Source organism: Hemitrygon akajei, unplaced genomic scaffold (assembly GCF_048418815.1).
Source record: "Hemitrygon akajei unplaced genomic scaffold, sHemAka1.3 Scf000143, whole genome shotgun sequence".
In the NCBI taxonomy this organism is placed as follows: Eukaryota; Metazoa; Chordata; class Chondrichthyes; order Myliobatiformes; family Dasyatidae; genus Hemitrygon; species Hemitrygon akajei.
The window spans coordinates 1,082,072-1,102,845 of NW_027332029.1; the positions used below are offsets into that span (position 1 = coordinate 1,082,072).

Here is a 20,774-nt window from a genome sequence, read left to right on the forward strand (position 1 = left end):
TGATCTCTTCTCAATGTTACAGCCCGGAAGGCACACACTCTGCGATTCAGGAACAGCTTCTTCCTCATCATCATATGATTTCTGATTGAGCTGTGTTCCAATGAACTCTACCTCACTACTTCTTTTATTTCTTATTTTGCAGAACTTATTTAACTATTTAATATACATATATGTAAATAGTGTATATATTTATTTATTTATTGTCATGTATTGCATTACATACCTACCACAATATTAACTAATCTCAAGACATATTCTGATGATATTCAAACTGATACTGATTCTTATGACAAGTGTAAATTAACAGAGTGTGAACTTCTAAAGTGCAGGACAAAATAAACTGCTTCCGATTAATTCACAGTCACACACAATTAACTGACCGGCGAGAACGAGCGACAGGTTGAATAATCAGTCCCGTTTCTCACCGTTACTCTGCGTCGGAGAACAGACGATTATAAAATCACGCTTCAGGGCCGTGTGCGAGATCGCTACAGAGCCCTGCTTACTGCAGAGTTATTTATCAATCTAACATCACTACACTGACCACACTGCTGAATGTATTAACCTTAGCAGAGTGATTTTTCTCCCCAGATAATCAATCCGAGGACTGCTGTCCATTACTGAGCTTCGCCCCTGGACACCTCCTGATTGCCTAATTTCCCAGGGTCTCCTTTGGGGGAAAATTCGGACCCGGGTATCCGGTATAAGCAATGCCGTTGGAATTTTATGACTGTGATTAGAATCTAATGTGTAGTGCAGTTGGAGTCAGTTGGAATAGTTGGATATCAACCTTGGAGCATGGCGATTAAAGAGAAGGGCAGGAAATCGGCCAAATATTCCCACCCCTTGGGAGAAATGTTCACAAATTCAGATGTTCACAGGATCACTCTCAGCGTGGGTCTGGATTCCTGCAGTTTCATCCTCCCGGTCTCACTGAACTGATTCCTCACCAGCCTGTAACAGATGGAATAAAGAGGAAATAAACAAATGACACAACAGTGTTAACAGCAGAGGACTGTGGTTAAAGTTTCAATAACACTCATAGACAAAAATCACCAGCAAACCCATGGATCCGCTGATATTTTATCGCATTGAAATTTAACACAAACTCTCACCAGATCCACTCCAGACTCCGACGAGTCAGTATGAGGCGGCGGAGAGCGGAAATTGATCTGTCTGTGAGCGAGTTCAATCCCAAATCCAGCCCCGTCAGTGTTTGGTTTGTAATGAGAGCGGAGAGGATATCGTCGGCACCAGAATCTGTGAGACCGACACAGTTCAGCCTGGAGTTAAGAGAGAGGGTGGGTGAATGACACAGATAGACAGGAGATGGTACAAATTCCCAGTGTTTAACACAATTAGTGATCATATTAATGTTCAGTGTCAGACACCCAGTGACTGTAAACACAATCTCCCACAGTCTGGTACTTACCCCAGTTTCTGTATTTTACACTCCGGGTTCCTCAGAGCCGCAGACACCAGTTTCACTCCTGAATCTCCCAGTCTATTTTTATTCAGGTCCAGCGCCATCACTGATCGGTTTGTACTGAGAGTGGTGGCGAGATCCCTGGTACCAGAATCTGTGAGACCGACTTCAATCAGCCTGCAAATATAAGAAAGAGGGTAAAGCGCAGGTAGACGGGAGATCACATAACTATTCTGTGTCAGAAACCCAGTGACTGTAAACTCTATTTTCCACAGTCTGGTACTTACACCAGTTTCTGTATTTTACACTCCGGGTTCCTCAGAGCCGCAGACACCAGTTTCACTCCTGAATCTCCCAGCTTATTTCCGCTCACATCCAGCTCCGTCAGTGATCGGTTTGTACTGAGAGCGGAGAAGAGATCGTTAGCACCAGAATCTGTGAAACCGACTCTCTCCAGCCTGGAGATGAGAGAGAGAGTGAGGGTGAAGAACACAGAGAGACAGGAGACGCTACAAATCAACAGTATTCATCAGTAACAGAATTACTGATTCATTAATCTTCAGTGTTAGACAACCAGTGACTGTAAACACAATCACCCACAGTCTGGTACTTACCACAGTTTCTGTATTTTACACGCCGTGTTCTTCAAAGATTGAAACACCAGTTTCGCTCCCGAATCTCCCAGTGTATTCCACCCTAGTCTAAACACACAGACAAATTCATGAAGAAAGTGATTCAAACCATAGATCGGTGTGAATTTCTCTCACTTGGCAATTTCAGAAAATAGTAAACCCTTCAGTAAATCACTGCTCGGAATTCCCATCACTGTCAATGTCCCTCACTGCACAGCTCCAGGGTATTCACCGAATGTCGGTAATTTGGTCTGTTGGTATGGCCTTGGTAACTCCACATATTCTGTCACATTCCCCAAAGTGGAGCAACATGTTCCTGATGTGAGAGGGTCATAAGGGCAGGGTTGAAGTCTGGGAGGAATTCCCACAATGAGGAAGATTTATTAATGGGAATGTGTCGATGGGAGATGGAAAAGGGATAGGAAAACGGAACCTGCAGATGAAGGGGATGGGGAAGTGCGATCCCACAGGAGGAAGGGGGAATGATGAAGAGCAATCCCACAGAAGGAAAGTGGATGGTAGAGAGATCCCACAGGCGGAAGGAGGATGGGGAAGAGAGATCCCTAAGGGAAGGGAAATGGAGAAGAAGTCGCGCAGGAGGAATCCAACGGGAAAAGATGACCCTCAAGATTAGAGGATGCCGAAATAGATTGCTTGGGAGGGGTGGGTCTGAACGGAGTCCCACGGTCGAGAGGTGGTGCCCGCATGGAGATTCGGTATCTACTGGTGAGATAAGTCACACAGGAGGAGTGATGGTGATAGTCACACACGGGGATGAGCAGAGGAGGGCAAACTCACAGAGGTAAATCGTTTCCCCTCACTGGGACAGTCCGCTGACCCTCTCTTGTCGCTCACTGGGAAGGCGGTTTGCAGCCTTGGTGCACCTGTCACAGTCAGTGTCTGTTTGAGTGTCAGTTGGAGAAGGAAATTTGTCAATGGACATGTCACAGGCAGCGCGAAACGGCCATTCCTGTGATTTACTACATTTAAACCAATGGCCGTTGTTCACGGATCTGATAATGACTCCAAAATATGTTCAGAAGGAAATTCAGACCTTTACTTCCCTTAGAAAGTTACTGACCGACCCCCTGGTTAATTTCTCAAAATTCTTTACAATCTGATTTACTACAGTTTTACCCAAATCACTTTACATTGAAACAAAACAATAGAACAGTTTAACAGTTCAAGGATCTGATTAAGTTTCCAACATCCCTTCACAAGGAAACACACCACCTTCCCGTTCTTGGAGAATTGCTGACCGATTCCCCGGTCATTTTTCACAATTCTTTACTATCTGGTTTACGACAGTTTTACCCAAATTCCTGAACATTGAGAAAACACAATGGAACAGCTTCTCAGTTCAAAGTGAGAGATAAATCAAGTTACCTCAACTTCAGGCACTTGTGTAGCCCGGGTTCCAGCCGATGGATTCCTTCACACTGAATGCGGCAGTTCCACAGGTCCAGGTGTTTTATTGTATCACAGAGTCCAATGACATGAGACAGGACCGCGCAGTCAATCGGGGTCAGTGTCATTCCACTGAATGAAAGTGTTTCCACAGATCCCAGTGTATCCTGAGCCAGCCCACGATTCTGAGACTCAAACAGGTAGTGTAATGTTTTCAGAAGGCATCTTTTACCATCTACACTAGATGTGCTTTCAATCTGGCGGTTAAATTTCTCTTTTACCCACTCAATCACCCGTAAGGTTGTCTCGTGAGGAAATGGTCCCAGAAAGTCCTCCAGGCAGGGAGTTGTCATTGGGGAGGATAGACCTGCAACAAAACGCAGAAATACCTCAAATCGCCCATCTGTCGTATTGCCGGATTCAGTGAGGAATTTCTGCATATCCCCAGGATGTGGATTCAGAAATTGTGCGAGTGCAGCTACAAACTCTTGGATGGTGAGATGTGGGAATGTGTACACCACACAGCGGGGAGAATCCTCTCTTTCCAAAAGCTCCGTCAGGAACTGCGAAGGCTGCACATTGTAGTTTAATAAATCTCCATCTGTAAACACAACCTTCTTCTCGGACACTCCTCTGTAGGCCATCTGACCAACCCTGAGTAACACATCACAGGGGTTCTCTATCTCACCTCTGTGGTTTTTCAGGATGTTGTAAATATAGTAGGAGCACAGTTGGGTGATGGTCTGGGGAACCCGCTGCGGGTCCCTGCCTCTTTGTGTGAAGAAGGGGCCCAGTACCAGAGCGAGGATCCCGCAGTAGGAGGGGTTGTAGCTCATGGTGGACAGGATCTCATTCTCCTTCACGTGTTTGAAAACAGCTGCTGCCACCTTCTGATCTTCAAAATATCTGATGAAATATTCCTTTCGTTCCTCACCAACAAATCCCATGATTTCAGCCCGGACACTGATTTCCGCCTTTTCCAATAAATGTAACGCAGTGGGGCGGGTGGTCACCAGCACTGAACAACCTGGGAGCAGCTTGTGCTGGATTAAACTGTACACAATGTCCGACACCTTGCACCTGAATTCAGGATCTGTGCAAGCGTACTGAGATTCTGTGTTTCTCCGGCTGTCAGCAAAATCAATTCCGTCATTGAATTCATCCAATCCATCGAATATAAACAGCAAACTTTCTGGGTTCTTCCACAGTGTTTCCAGAATATTCCTCAAGTAGGGATAGAAAAGCAGCACCAGATTCGAGAGGTTTATTATACAATTGATCGTGTTTAACTCTCGGAATTTGAAAGTAAAGACAAAATGGAATTGATGGTATATTTTCCCTGTGGCCCAGTCATAAACAATCTTTTGTACCATTGTTGTTTTGCCGATCCCCGGGATTCCGGCCACTACTGCTGAGCTCCCGGATTTGAAGCTACTTCGGGAAAAGTTGCTCTGGAACAACTGATCCGTCCGGAGATTTTCCAGCTTTCTGCAGCGATGTGTTTTTCTCCAATGCTCGTGGTCTCTGCCTTTTGCCAGCAGCTCATATTCCGCAAGTCTCCGATCTCCAACAATAGAAATGACCGTGAGCTCAGCGTATCGATCAACCAGCTGGAAAACCTTCACCTTCTCCCTCATCAGGATCGTGTTCACTCTTAGTGTTTCAGTTTGTCTCCGCAGAAACTCCTTGTGTTTCTGTTGAACATCTTAAATGGGAAAAGAAATAAAATGATCACCACATTACACTTATCAAAAACATAACTTGAAAACTGCAATCGGATCTCGGTACTAATATTGCAAGAATTGAAAGGTTCTATGGAATACAGTGTGGACTATAAACCCTGGTACATAGGCAGCGGACACAATGATATTCAACAACCAACAATATATCAGATTTGTACAATCTGATAGTTAGCAATCAGAAAACGTCAACGTTCACTCTGATTCTTTTTGTTGTTATACCCTACCTGTCCAAGTTATTACACTTGTGTGTTTTCCAGAGTTTCTCTCCGACGCCCAGTGATTCGTTAAATATCATTGCTAATGACCCCGCCAACACCCTCCTGACTAACTACTCCGACGTTCCTCGTTCTTCTCCATCCTCAACCTGTCTGAAAATACCCGTTTCACAACCCTCAGCAAGCCCCTTTCAGGCTGCAGCACCTTTCTGCACTGAGATCACTCACTAATGTTTTGAATTCAATTCCTTTACTCTTAGACTATTTCTGCTGGTCACGGTCTCTGTAATCTGTCCCCGCAAACGGCCACATTCGCCTTTGTTCCATTAGTTCAGACACTCAGATTTTCCACACTTTCCACCGACAAACTGGATCTGAACTATAATATACATTTCCTGAAAATCCTCAAACCCTCCCAGAACATCCTTTATTATTTTATTTATTATCCGGGATAAGGCAAACGCCAATCGGGACAGAATGTGCAAAATACATGTGACATGAATTTCTAGAGAAAAATCATATGGAATATTCCAGGTAACTATGGATACCAGCTCGCTGACAAAGGTCCTGGTTACACTGCAGAGGGAATGGAACGAGCTTGTACATTATGAGGAATTTTAGCTGACGGATGCATTCACTTTCTCTCTTTGGCCTATAAGCTGGTCTACTATTGGGATGTATTGCAATATTATAAACAAAAAAAAAACTGATAAACAAGAAAATAAGCCGTCTTAAAGATTGCAAAATAATTTGACGACATTTAAAACGGAGAAGAACGAAAGGATCAGAAGCATCTATTTTCTCCTATCAATCAGGTTAGCAGAACTGTGGTCAATTGCCATGCATTGGTTAATAAATAGTTGTAGCAAATGGAGTCGTTAGGAAGTGGATGCATTTCCATGGACACTGGGAATCTGAGAAGTGGTCTATATTGATTTGGACATCTTTACTTGCGCGCTGATTTATTTGGACCATGGCACTCTTCGATTCCCCTTCCGATTTCCGTCTCTGAAACTGCACCTGGTTCCACAATATAAGATCATAAGATATAGGAGCAGAAGTAGGACATTCGGTCCATCGAGTCTGCCCCACCATTTAAATCATGGGTTGATTTAATTCCTCCAGTCATCCCCACTCTCCTGCCTTGTTCCCATACCCTTTGATGCCCTAGCTAAACAAGACCTTTTCTATCTCTGTCTTAATGTACCCAATGACTTGACCTCCACAGCCGCTCGTGGCAGAAAATTCCACAGATCTACCACACTCTGACTAAAGTAAATTCTCGGAAAATTACCTTATCAGTATTTAATATGTTCACCAGCGTCAAGTTAGAATCCCAACTCCTGCCCATAAACGTATTGAATAAAAAAAGAAGCGTAGCAAATCACAGAGGACTTGTCCATCAAAATATTTACTTTTTTGAAGAGAATGTTTATCTATTTAACTGTGAAGTGAAAGCCAACTTATAAACGAACTTAGTTCCTTCCCTACTGAAAAACTTGCGACCACTTTGATTCAGTTATACCACAGACCTCTGAACAGTCAGCAGGAGATGCTGGAGTATATAAATCACACAGAGCTGTTAAGAGTGCAGTAGGAGCCGGGGTCTCTGACTTTCCCACAAGGAACTTGGATCGGTTTGGAGAGGGTGTAAAATTTAATGTGCGTTCAGGAGAAGTTCCTTTGGCAAAATCATGTGGACAGTAATAGCTGAAGTGGGCAGAACTGGCCTGTTATTTTATGTAGCTTTTTGGATATGTAAATAATGAGGCTGAGCTTAATAGCAGTCATGGAAAGGAGTAAAGGTGGATTGGATATAGATATTCTGAAGTCGAGGAGGAATGATTTTGAGTGTATATGACAGCGGAGACGATTGAACGTAATTGTTCATCCAGTAAACCAGGGTCAGGTAGAAGTGAATAGTGGGAAATTGGGGCCAATGTGTCCCCATGGGCTGGGAAAGGGTGAATTGTAAGGAACTTTGAACATTAAAGGATTTACTAATAAAACAAGGTTTTCTCAGATATAGAGAATTGAAAGCAAATAAATTATTCTGGAAAGATTAGAGGAGAATGCTCGAAAGGAATTGTGAGAGCAGTCTGGGACATGACATGATGATGTTTGAGAAAAATGCAAAAGCGTTTTGTGAATATATTAAAGGCAAGAGAGATTCATTGTATCAGGACACTTCCCTGTGTGTTAAGATCCAGACAAAGCTCTCGGCAGTTTTACGGTGCATCAACAATCTACGCGGTCGAAATGTGAACTAAATGAAGTATAGTTGTACAGGTCTGTAGGTCAACTGGCCGCATCAGTGTGACTGGCTGGTGTGGGCGCATGGGCTGAAGGAACTGCTTCATTATTTTTAGAGCTACAGCTCAGTAACAGTCCCTTCCTGCCCATGCGCCCGCGCAAGCCAATCACACTGATGCGCCCAGTTGACCTACAGACCTGTACATCTGGATATAGACTTATTAAGAATAGTCTGCATGGCTTCATGTGTGTAGGACATGTTTAATTAATCTGATGGAGTTTTATTCTAGGCAGTAACTAGGGGAATTGATAAAGGAAGATAGTCGATGCTGTCTACACTAACTTTAGGAAGGCATTTGATCAGATCTTGCATGGGAGTTTGGTCAAGAAGGTTCAGTCGCTCAGTATTCAAGATTAGTTAGTAAATTGGATTGGTGTTGACTTTGTGGGATCAGCCACAGTGCGGCAGTTGATGGTTGTCTGTCTGACTGAAGGCCTGTGACTTGAGTCCTGCAGGGATCGGTGTTGGGTCCGTTGTTTTTTGTCATCTATGTCAAATATTTGGATAATGCTTTAACTAGCTGAATCAGCACACTTGCAATGAAATCAATATTGTGGGTGTGATGAACAGGGATGAAGCCTGTCATGACTAGCAGAGGGATATGGAACATATGGGAAAATGGACTGAAAATGCAGATAGAAATTAATGCAGACTTGCTCGATGTGTTTCACGTTGGTAGAACAAGCCAGGATCCTGCACAGTGAACGGCAGAGCACTAAGGAGCAAAAGGATCCGGAATACAGGTTCATCATTCACTGAACGTGGTGTCACAGGTAGATAGGATCAAAAAGAAAACTTCTGGACCTCATAAATCAAAATATTGAGATGGGATGTCATTTGGAAGTTGTATAAGACATTGGTGAGTCGCAATTACATTATTGTCTGGAGCTTTAGTCATCTAACCTACAGGGTAGATGTAACTAAGGTTGAAAGAATACAGAGAAAATTCACAAGGATGTTGCCGGGTCTGGAGAACCTGAGCTATAAGGATAGGTTGATTAGGCTGGGATTTTATTCCTTGGAACCTTGAAGATGGAGCGGAGATTGGATAGAGATGTACGAAATTATGATGGGTATAAATGGGGAAAATGCAAGCAGGCTTTTTCCACTGAGATGGCTGTGGCTACAACCAGTGGCTATAGTGAATTTTTAAAGGGGATGTTTGGGAAAACCTCTTCACTCAGAGGGTCGTCAGTGCGTATTACGAGCTGCCAGCTGTAGATTGCTGGGTGTAGATACCTGAGTTACGCTTATGGCTGGATTGTCGAAATAGTGAACTGAATTATTTGCACAACGTCGGTGGAAATGGTCTGAAGTGTAACAAAAACTCTAAATACATATCGACAGACCATTCCTCTTCACCGAAACTTACACCTGGATTCCCACTTTCTGTGAACAATCGCTGTCTACTATCATTTCTGTGAAGTAATCAGGTAGGATCGTTTATTTCATCACTCACCCTTCAGATGCGAGGATAACTCATAAAAGCTTCTGGTTATATCCATGTGTTCATATGGATCAGGACCTGTTGACATTGAAAAGCTTTCATGAAACCATGCATTGTTAAATCTAGAAATTTTCAGTCTGTTTTACGGCAGAGTGGGTTATTTCATTGTACCGAGTTCCTGGATTTCCATCAATATCTTCTCCACCTTCGGTAATTTCTTCCTCATTTCCACAAAGGATTCCCACATCACCCTCCGGGCCTGGGCGCCTTTCTCCTTCACTAGACTGAGGAAGAGTTTGCAACTCTCTGTCCATTTTCCCATCTCCACGAGCTCAGCGACTTCCTGTGAAGAACAACAGTGAAAAGAGGATGGAGAGGCACAGAATGATTAGGAAAATATCTGCTCACTGATGGGACATTCAGTTAGTTTCACGGACTAAATGCACACGGACAACCACCGGTCGGACTCCAGATCTATTCTGTAAATCTATAGGTTCAGACATTGGAAACTGAGGACAATTATATGCTGACATTATTGTCGCAGTGAGGTTATCTCCGCTGCCAAATTCGTTCATAACTCCAGTGGCCTTATTATATGGTTGTGTTGGTGATGACAATATGAGGTAGACCTTGGGCCATTAACCCGTGAATTATGGCTCGTTACAATTCCATGCTGCTGCACGACCCATTGGCCCATGGAATAAAAGCTTTGACCTGTTCTCCGGTTGGGTATGTGTCTATCAGTTTTATGGAAGAGACAAGTGACATTGAGATGCTCAGTATGATCATTCTGTACCTACAAATACTTCAGGTGAAGACCTCTGTTGATGTATACCACAGTGAAAGGTTGAGTATGTTTGATTAAATTGGATTGTGTCTGTGAAATTCGCAAATTTCTGTTCAGGACATTTACAGTTCCAGAGGAACTTTCCGGGTGACCCGGGCTGATGTGCCTTGATCTAACGTGAATTCTCGAGTTAGTTCTCAGATTCTATGCCATTAGTTCATTCGCAGTGTCCTGGAAAGATGGAGCTGCTAAGACACAGCGACGCTTTACTGGCAGCAAGCAAAACTCGAACTACTCTATCAATGACACTTCATCTGGACTGCAATTACTTCAATCAACAGCCTGTAATTTTCAGCTGCGAATTGTTATTGTTGAACCAGCTCCACGAACTGGCATGTGTGTGGTGCTGTGATGAATTCGGCGAGCTGGTGTCACGTCTGCCACGGCACAGCTGGTGGTGACTTTGGGTCCAATCGAGGTGGCAGGACTTCTGCTTGAATTATGAAAATGAATTGTTGATTGCCTATAGCTGCAGCGGAATTATCAGCCCGTCAAAGAGACAAGACACGGGCCCGAAAGCGAGGAATAAGCATGTTGAAACAGTTGGCCAGACGAAATGATTAAACTGTCGCCATCCTGAACGACAGGCGGGCCGAGGTCCATTTCGTTGCTCACGGGGTTGACTGCAGCTGTGTTCTGGGCTCCAGGATGTGGAGTGAACAGTGAATGTGGCTCCAACAGTGAATGTGGCTCCGTGGCCGAGGACCTACTGTCGGTCTCTACGCTTCATTTTGTGAGTGTGAATTGATTACCTTTAGTGCCTGGACGACCTGCTCTCTTTTATTTTTCTCAGGTTGGGTGTTTGACGGTCTATGTTCTGTGAGTTTTTATTAATAAGTTATATTGAATTTCATTGATACTTGTAAGAAAACGAATCTCTAGGTTGTGCACTGTATTCATACTTTGATAATAAATGTTATTTGAAACTATGAAATGTTGAAGATAATTGGATAAGAACGTGACAGGGATGTTTTAGAGCGATATGGCCCCTTTTCCTGTTGTGTGGTTCCAATTATAGGGCCACAACAATTCAGCATCTGGCTGTGTATGGAGGTGTTGTGACGATATCGACATGGTGGGCAAAGGTTATATCTGCACCGTGGTTGTAGGGAATGAATGTAATCCGAATATAACCAAAGACATTGATGGAGGTTTGAATCCGATTATTAATTCTGTTTCTAACTCACTGAACACATTTCTTTTGCTACTGTTGAGTGCAGCATATTTGGATGGATGAGCTGAGACTGAATCTACAGTTCCTAATTCTCACCACCGTGGTTTTAGTTCTGGTGCCCGAGGATTTGATACAAATTGTTCAATAATCACTGGAGTGAACTGAACCGAGAGGATGAGCCAGACTGACCTTTGTCTCTCATCCCTCTTTAACTAAACGGAACACAAACTGTTCCTCCTGCTCACCTTGTGTTCACTTTCACTAAAATGTCGCCCCTGTCTCAACTTCAAGCTGAGTCCATCTACTCCATTTTCCATTGCAGGTTTCAGTCCTTCCTGGTAGAAATTTGTCAGAAGGAGCAGTTGATAATCCTCGAACTGTGCCAGGACATCTGAAATTATAGGCTTAGTATCTGCAAATAGAAAAGTGGAAAATGCAGTCCTGTGCAACGTGGATCGGAGAGCGTGTTGGTAAATCCAGCGGGGAGCAAAGCATATTGGGAATACTGCGTGTGGAGCGCTGCAGGAGGAGAGATCTTCAGAAAGCGGAAGGGCTGTGGGACAGGTGGCAGAGAAGAAATGCTGGGGGTGGCGTGTAGCGCGGGTGCAGATACATCCTGCACTGAGATACCTGTCAAGGCCATTTTGTTTCACACAATTGGCTTAATGATCACTACAGAATGTCTCTCCGATGCTCCCTCCTTTACCCTTATCAAACCATGCTTCCACCTTATAGTCCACAATCTAAAACAGAATCAAGTTTATTATCACTTACATAGGTCACCCATTTTTTTTTTCTTTTTTGGACGACAGAACAGTCCTATGCATAAACTTTCGACTGTATTATGCAAACATCTTTAGCACCCTGGCTATATATATATATGTCACTAACAATTTTGCACAGTGTTGCATGCATCGCCAAAACAAGACCTTCCTCACATTAGCCCAGTACTGTGAGCTACACGGAACAGACTTGCCCTTACCATCATTGGTTTCATGAACCTGTCTTTAGTTTCACTAACATAATCATTCCCACCGCAACTGTAATGAAGTAGATGCAAAATATTTTATCCCCCCTCATGTGAACAGCATTGCCATTTTTCCTGAAAATTGTGAAAATTGCCTGAATATACACAAAGGGGTTTACATGGGGTGGAGTTTTTCGGGTTGTTCAAGAACGTTTCCAGACGCAACATACAGGTAAGCTAACTAGAGGACAGGCTGTACTTTGTCTGGTATTGGGAAAAAAATCAGGTGTCAGATTTCTCATTGGAAGAGCATATTGGAGGTCATGATCACAAATCTATCTCCTTTACCATAGAGTTGGAGAGGGGTAGGAGCAGACAACTTGGGAAAACGTTTAACTGGGGTAGGCAGAAATATGAAACTAATAGGTAGGAACTTGGATTAATGATTTCAAGTCATAAATTGGGAATAGATGTTCTCAGGGAAATGCACGGCAGAATTGTGACAAAAGTACAAAGGACGTAGGAAATCTAGTTAAGAAGAAAAGAAAAGCTTACGAAACTAGATACTGTTAGAGCTCCAGAAAATTACAAGGGTGCCAGGATGAAAGTAGAGAGCTAGAAGAGGCCATGAGAAGGTCTTGCCGAGCAGAATTAAGGAAAACACCAAGGCATTTGACAGGTATGTGAAGAGCAAAAAGATGAACCGACTGAGAATTGGACCAATGAGGTGCGATAGTGCATGGAGCCGGAGAAGGTAGCAGAGATACTTAATGAATACTTCGCTTCACTATTCACTAGTAAAATGGACATTGACATTTGTGGGGATGACTGACAGCGGACTGAAAGGCTTGAATGTATCGACCTTAAAAAAGGGGATGTGCTGGAGCTTTTGAAAAGTATAAAGTTATAAGTCACCGGGAGGCTGGAGATTCCTGAGCCTCTGGCGCTAATTGTTGCATCACCAATAAGGACAGGTGAAGTACCAAAGAATTGGAAGGTTGCAAATCTTGTTCCCTTGTTCAAGAAAGTGAGTAGAGATAACCCAGGTAGCTAACTCAGTTAGTCTTACTTGATGGGTGGGCAAGAATTTGGAGAAGACACTGAGAGGCAGAATTACTGGGCATTTGAAGAGACATAATCTGATTAGGGATAATCAGCATGGCTTTGTCAGGTGAACGTTATCCCTTACGAACATGACTGAGGATGTAACAACGCGCATTGATTAAGGTAGAGCGGTGGATGTAGTGGGCATAGATTTCAGTAAGCCACTTGATAAGATTCCCTATGCAAGGCTTATTCACAAAATGATGAGGCTTTAAAATCCTGAATGGCTTGCCCAAATAATGCAATTGCAAACGGTGTTTGTAGATGGTTCATGGTCTGCATGGACGATGGTGATTTTTAGTGTTCTACAAGGATCTGCTCTGGTAACCCTCCTCTTTGTGATTTTTATAAATGACCTCTATGAGGAAGTATAAGAGTCGGTTACTAAGTTTACCGATGACACAAAAGTTATGGATGGTGTGGATAGTCTTGAATGTTGTCAGAGGTTACAGCGGGATCTCTATTGCATGTGGAACTGGGTTGAGAACTGGCAGATGGAGTTCAACCCAGATAAATGTGGAATGGTTAATTTCGGAAGGTCAAATTTGAAGACAGAATCTAATATTAATGGTAGAAATCTTGGCAGTGTGGAGGATCAGAGAACTCTTGAAATCTGTGTCTATAGGAACCTCCAAGCTGCTGCGCAGGTTAAGAGTGTTGTTAAGAAGACGCTTCGTGTGATGGCCTTCATCAGCTGTGGGATTGAGATCAAGAGCCGTCAGACAATGTTAAAGCTGTATTAGAAGTTAATTAGACTCCACTTGGAGTACTGTGTTAAGTTCTGTTCCCCTCACTACAGGAAGGATGTGGATATTGTAGAGAATGTGCAGAGCAGATTTACAAGATGTTGCCTGGATTGGAGGACGAGCCTTATGAGAATTGATTGAGTGAACTTGGTAATTTCTACTTGGAGCCACCGAGGATGAGAGGCGCATATGATGATGAGAGGCAATGATAATGCGGATAGCCAGAGACTCTTACCCAAGGCTAAAATTGCTAAAAGGGGTGGCCACATGTACCACACACACACATTTACCCTCCCTCTGCCCAATCCTCACATTTTCCCACCTCCCTCCCGCATTTTGAGAACACATAACCCTCATATTTCACTCACCGTTTCCTTGCTGAGGACTTGACAATTCCGTGTTTAATGAGCTCGCGAGCTGACAAGCAGTCGCCTCACATGTGCCCGTTGCAGGGCCCTGATCGGTGTCTCTGACACCACTCTCTCTGGGCTGACTTTGCTCACCCTCTTCTGTGGCCGAACTGCATTCAACTGGGACATTGCTTTCAATCTGACCCTGCTTTGGTACATTGTTTCCCACGTCCCGATCAACTTCCCTCGATGAGCGGCCTGGTAAAACTCTCCCGAATACTTTCCGTAGCCAATTTAATTTATCATCTGAAATAGGTGATGAATTAATATAAATTAATACTAGAGTGATCTAGAGCCGAGCAGAACGAGGATTCACAATGGGTGGCTACAATAAGAACATGAGACATGTAATAGAATTAGGAAATCCATCCTGCTCCACCAATCAATCATGGTTGATCTTTTTCCCCCCTTCTCAACCCCATTTCCCGGCTTTTGGTTGAATGTAAGGTGGGTGGGGGGGTTATATGGGAGGCAGAAATTGAGGGTCGGCACAACATTGTGGGCCGAAGGGTCTGTAATGTGCTGTACTATTCTATGTTCTATGTTTTTCTTGTAACCTTTGCTGCCGTTTCTAATCAAGAACCTAAAGGTGTCTGCCTTAAATACATCCAATCACCTGGCGTCCGCAGCGGCCTGTGGTAACAAATTCCATAGTTTCACCACCATCCGGCAAAACACAGAGACGCAGAGACCCTGAGGCTGCGTCCTCTTATCCTAGACTTCCCCAGCATGGGAAGCATCCTTTCCACGTCTTCTCTGTCGAGGCTATTGAACATTCAAAAGGATTCATTGAGAGCCCCCCACCACCCTCAAATTTCTAAATTTGAGCGAGAACAGACCCAGAGCCATCAAACAATGGGGCAAAGAATCTAGCTGACCATATTGCGAGTGGGACTGTGCTGGTGAATGTAAAACGCATTTCCTGCCAGGTGATCATCCCGAAAGGCTGGTGATCATACACATCCACCCCCAGAGAAAGAACAGAATAGACACAGTAATAATGATCACTGGCTATGTAGTAGTTGAACACATTGATGACCAGAGGATTTTAATGGAATGGTGTCATGTGATAACTGAGAATATCGATGGAATTATTTTCCACAAGCAAAAATCCCCTGGGTCACAAACTGTTCAGTCACCTGTGTCGCACATAAGTCAGCCACTGGATTACACATTCCCTGGATCACATACTCTCCGTCCGTTGTGTCAAAGTGTCCCGTCCCCTAGGTCACACATTGACCATCACCTCGGACCGCACACTGTCCGGTCGCCCGGGATACATTGCCTTGAGTCACACACTGTCCAGTCTCCTGGGACACAGACTACCCATTACCTAGATACACACAATGTCCTGTCCCAGGGTCGCACAGTGATCAGCCAACGGATTACACTGATGGGTGCCCCATTTCCGTGTGTACCCCCAAACCCGCTGAAATCACCACAGACATATTAGATCTTCCGAGAGCAAAACTGTCCGTATCCTTTGACATACAGTGTCCTGTTCCTTAGATCACAGATTGACCATTTCCTTGACATACCCTTTCCATCATAATGACATCCATCCTGTGCCCTACCTACGTGCATGAACAGCTCCAGGTAATCGTGCATCTGTATCCTTGGTCATCCCCACCTCCCATTCTACAATACTTTTCAGGGATCTGAAATTTACTGTGCAACTCCTGTGCTGGTTTAACTTTGGAAAGTGAACACATTCCTTGGAGCACTTTTCACGTTTGCCTCAGTCTCCTTGTAAATTCACATAACCCCAAATTACCAACTATTTTGAAGCCATCTGCAAACTAATGACCAGCTTTAATTTTATCTACCAAACCTTTAACATAAAGGGGAAACAGTGGGCATAGCACCCATCCACACCACTGGGCACAAGCCTCCAATCTGAAAAGCACTCAATTATTAACCGTCTGATTCCTTCCACCTCGCCCGTTTCATATACAACTGGTTGTCTTGCCCGCAAGGACATGAATCTCAGTGTTATATACGGAGATATACATGTATTTAGATGATAAATTCAGTGAACTTTGAAATTTTAATACTCCAAAGATTACAGGTAGACAATGTGTGGGGTCGACAGTTAGCATATTTGCTGTCATTGGCTGCAGCACAGAATACAGGCGCAGAGCGATCTTCTGACAAGTTTATAAACCGTTGGTTGGGCCAGTTGGTATAAAGCGTGCAGTCCTGGTAGCAATGCTACAGGAAAGATATATTAGTACTGGAGAGATTTCAGATTGAAAATTTCAATTACAAAACATTGCATCGGATATGAACATTTTCTGATTCAGCGAAAATCATTTCCCTGTATGGACGATGCCAGACCTGCAGAGTTCCTCCATCTTTTTGCGTGTTACCCGCTGTAGTTCACCTCTCGAAACGTATGTGGTTCACTTTTATCCTCCTCACCAATGCCATTACATTGTCCAGATCGCCTTCTTTGATTCCATGTTTGTCTTCTACTCTTTTGTATTTCCAGTGCCAGAACAGCATTGAAGCTCCTTTACCGTATTTTGAGAAAACCAAGTTCACCATTTGTCCACAGCCCAGGCATTCACTGGGGTATTAAAACACTGAAGCAGACCATAAAATTATTTACAATTATCTTTCTCCTGATTCTCAGGTATTCCCAACGCTGGCAATGTTCTCTGCTCGGCTACAGAAAGCATATTTCATAAACACACCTGAATTTCATCTCCTTCGCACAACAATCAAGAAACCCAGGCGGGAGTTGATAGCTACCCTTCCAAAACCTGAAATACTGTGTTATCACACAATCTCTAAAATCCCGGAAATGCTACAATCATCTGTCTGAATTTTATAAATGATAGTTGAAGGTGTATTTTACCTCGAAACAGGCCCTGATGTGCAACAAATATTGAACATGGATTTTTACGTAACAAACAACACCGCTGTCACATTCCAGTCTGTGTTTCACTCACAAACACTTGATTCAGGATCTCCTGCTTCTTTCACTCAGCTGAATCTTTCCATGGTGAGCGGAGTGATTCGACTATTACCGGGGTCACGTGACTGCAGTGAAACTGTTGGATTGATCCATTACTGAAAGCCTCTTTACCAAGGGATTCAATGACCATGTTTGATGTAACTTTTAGTGCCCGTTAGCACCTATGTAAGTTTCTTCATCTGAATTATTGTGCACAAGCGCGACGGAAGTTTAATTATAAAGATCCCAGTGAACATACCTGTAGCCATTCTGGTTCTGACTGAGAATTGTTGATTATCTTCTTCTTGTTTATATTCTGGTCCCGGCAAAGGAAAGTGCCATGTGGCGGTGATGCTCTGAATTACATACAACCAGCAGACATTGAGTCACAGAGAGTACGATTACTTTGTAAATATGATAGTATCTCCATCCCCTGCATCAGAGCAGCAGTTGGCTTAGTGACTAAACATTCTTCGTTTCCATCGATTTCCATTCCATGTCTGCACATTCGTCCAATGATATCCGGCGTATCTACTGAAGGAATCACAGAACAAGAGATCACAAATACAGACCGTTCAGCCCAAAGAGACACTGCCGACCACAGTGTCCACAGAGATGGTCCCAATTTCCTGCGATGGGCCCATTTCCCTCTGGCCTCTTCACTCCATCTATACATCCCATCTGCTTCTGGAATTATATAATTGTGCCTGCCTCATCCACTTCCTCTTGCAGGTTCCTCCACACATCACCAATCTCAGCGTGAAACCGTTGCTGCTCGTGTCGGTTTTGCAATATATTTATCACTCTCCTGACCATTTAGACCCCTTATAAGCTACTATAATTTTCACTATGAACACCATGTACTAATTTTGTGTTATTCGCTTACTCACTAGTCATGCCTTGTGCATTCACATCCAAATCATTGCTATAAAATAACGACGATGAAATGTCTCAACTTGTAGCCTTGTGGCACACCACAAGTTCACCACCTCAATCCAGAGAAAAAACTTTCAAAAACACCTCTTTGCTTGCTACCTTCATGAAAATACTGAATCCATCTAACTTTCTCTCTCTGGACTGCATGGGACCTTATCTGCCTGCTGAACCTGCCATTTTTCACCGTGTCAAAGGTTTTGCAGAGGCCCAATGTGCAATATCCACTCCCCTACCCTACCCCCATTGATACTCATCATCAAAACCTTCAGAAGTATTGTTGAGCACAACTTTCTATGTACAATCAGACTCCTTATCAGACTCTGTCGATAGAAATGTCGGTGTATGACTGGCGCATATTGTGGAAAATTATCTCTGGCACCTCCCCTACACCTTTCCCCACTCACCATCAAAAAGGTCAAGTGGCTACCCGTACTAAGGTAATGCTTCCATAATGCTCAAAAATCCTGTCTCAGGCATTTGTTCCAAGCGTTTGCCGTCACCTATGACATTTGCCATACCCCAATCATGTGTTACTATCCCTGTGGCCAGAGACGATACAAAAATCAATGTCGATGCCTCGTAACCTTTCCCTCACTTCCTGTAGTAATGTGGTGTATATTGAAAGTTTCAACAACACCTCTTTTTTTACATTGCTATGCTCCAATACTAACGTCACAATAACCGTCCATCTTGGTAACTCTGAAGCAAAGCATTCATTCAGCACACCACCTTGTATCCCAACCTCCAGGCACGTATCCATCTTTACTCTTGAATAGTCCTATCCTCAATCTATTTATCCTCATGTTCTTCACCGACATGTAGAATACATTGGGGCTTTCCTTGGTCCTGCTTGCCAAGGACTTTTCAAGTCCCCTTCGACCTCGAAATCCCCTCTTAAGCTCCTTCCTGGCTCTCTTATAATTCCCTAGCGCCTTGCTTCAATTTTGCTTACTAAACCTGAATAATGCTTCATTTTTCCTCTTATCTAAGTGCCCCTTATCTCTTGTGAACCATGGTTTATCTGTATGAGCATTCTTTCCCTGCCTGTGGTGCAAACCTATCCAGAACCTGATATACGTGTTCCTGAAACAATTTCCAGAGTTCCATTGTGCATTTCCTTCAGAAAGTGGTTTCCCAATTTTAGTTTCCATGTTGCTGCGAATACCAGTATCATTATCCATCCACTAAACAAATACTGTCCCGTATCGCCTGCTACTATCCTTGACCACGTTCATGATAAATGTTGGAGTGTTGTAGTCACTATCTCAAAAAGGTTACACGTCGTGCCATCTGCCTTGTACTAGTTACTGTGTGGCATCACCTCAAGTTGGTCCATTCACAGGCTATGTAAGGAATCCTTCACAACACATTGTGCCCTTGGACCTATTTTGGAATTATGACGTGGGAATAAAAATCAGGAAATTTGAGGTCAACAATGATAACAACCCTGTTGCATTTTCCCGTTTTCAAAATCTGCCAAATGATATGCTCATCATTATTCCAGTGGCTTTGGGGGAAGCCTATAGAATAACCCCAGAATGATATTGCCCGTACCGTTTCTGACTTTCACCGACACGCAGTCCGTCGATAGTCCTTACATGATGTTCTCCATTTCTGTAGCTGTGATACCATCTCTTGATTAGCACTGACAATTGTCCCCCTTTAACTGCCCTCCATAATTATTCTGAAACAACTAAACCCTGGAGCATCATACAGCCAATCCTGCACTTGTAACGGTCAAGTCTGTTTAATGGCGATAACATGTACCATCCATGTACTGAACCATGTTGTGAGTTACTCTAATTATCAATACTAATTGTATTGAAGCAAACACACTGCAGCCCATCCAACTGACCAAATGTTACCCTGTCCACAACCGATCCTTACACAGTCAATCTGAACATTGCATCTACCTTTATATCAACTTGCTCCATCATCTGACCTAACACTCTGGTTCCCATCCCACAATGACAGAGTTTAAACCGACTCCGGCATCTCCAGCAGACTTGACGTCAGGGATATTCGTTCACCTCAAGTACCGGTATGACCCCTGCTTTTGGTACAGGGTCGAATGGGAACATTGCAAAATCCATTTCTGCTTAATCATAGATTAATATGTTTTGATATTTCATTAGGAGAAAATTCTTGATGACGCCAGGGTATGTAAATACAGATTATTGTTTGGCATTTGCTAGTTAGGACTGAATGAAATGTCCTTCTGGGCCATTTGGCTTCAATAAGGATTGCTCTTAGCAGACGCTTACAGGACCATATACGCGAGGGGAAATATATCATTGCAGCTTGCAATAGGCGGAGGAATCAGTAACATGTTGCTGTAGTCCATGGTAATTCCACATTTCTGCAATCGCTACAGCAGGAAACAGCTGCAGCATCTAACAAAGGGAGGAAATTCTCAGGGCATTTGGAGATTACTGTGACCTAACACAG

General features: G+C 43.5%; 1 protein-coding gene across 2 annotated transcripts; it reads right to left on the reverse strand.

The window, feature by feature from the left end:
• Positions 1 to 208: 208 nt before the first annotated feature.
• LOC140723874 (NACHT, LRR and PYD domains-containing protein 3-like) lies at positions 209 to 17,812 on the reverse strand. Of its 2 annotated transcripts, none has more exons than XM_073038420.1 (11): positions 17,650 to 17,812; positions 14,390 to 14,677; positions 11,450 to 11,616; positions 9,355 to 9,526; positions 9,196 to 9,261; positions 3,445 to 5,170; positions 2,041 to 2,127; positions 1,714 to 1,827; positions 1,433 to 1,603; positions 1,116 to 1,283; positions 209 to 954 (listed from the first exon to the last, which is right to left on the reverse strand). In XM_073038420.1, exons 1-11 carry the CDS (start codon positions 17,657 to 17,659, stop codon positions 876 to 878), a joined length of 3,048 nt encoding a protein of 1,015 aa, XP_072894521.1. In that variant the 5' UTR covers positions 17,660 to 17,812; the 3' UTR covers positions 209 to 875. The 2 variants fall into 2 exon arrangements, with proteins under 2 accessions (XP_072894521.1, XP_072894520.1); XM_073038419.1 differs by having other exon boundaries at positions 1,714 to 1,884.
• Positions 17,813 to 20,774: the final 2,962 nt, after the last annotated feature.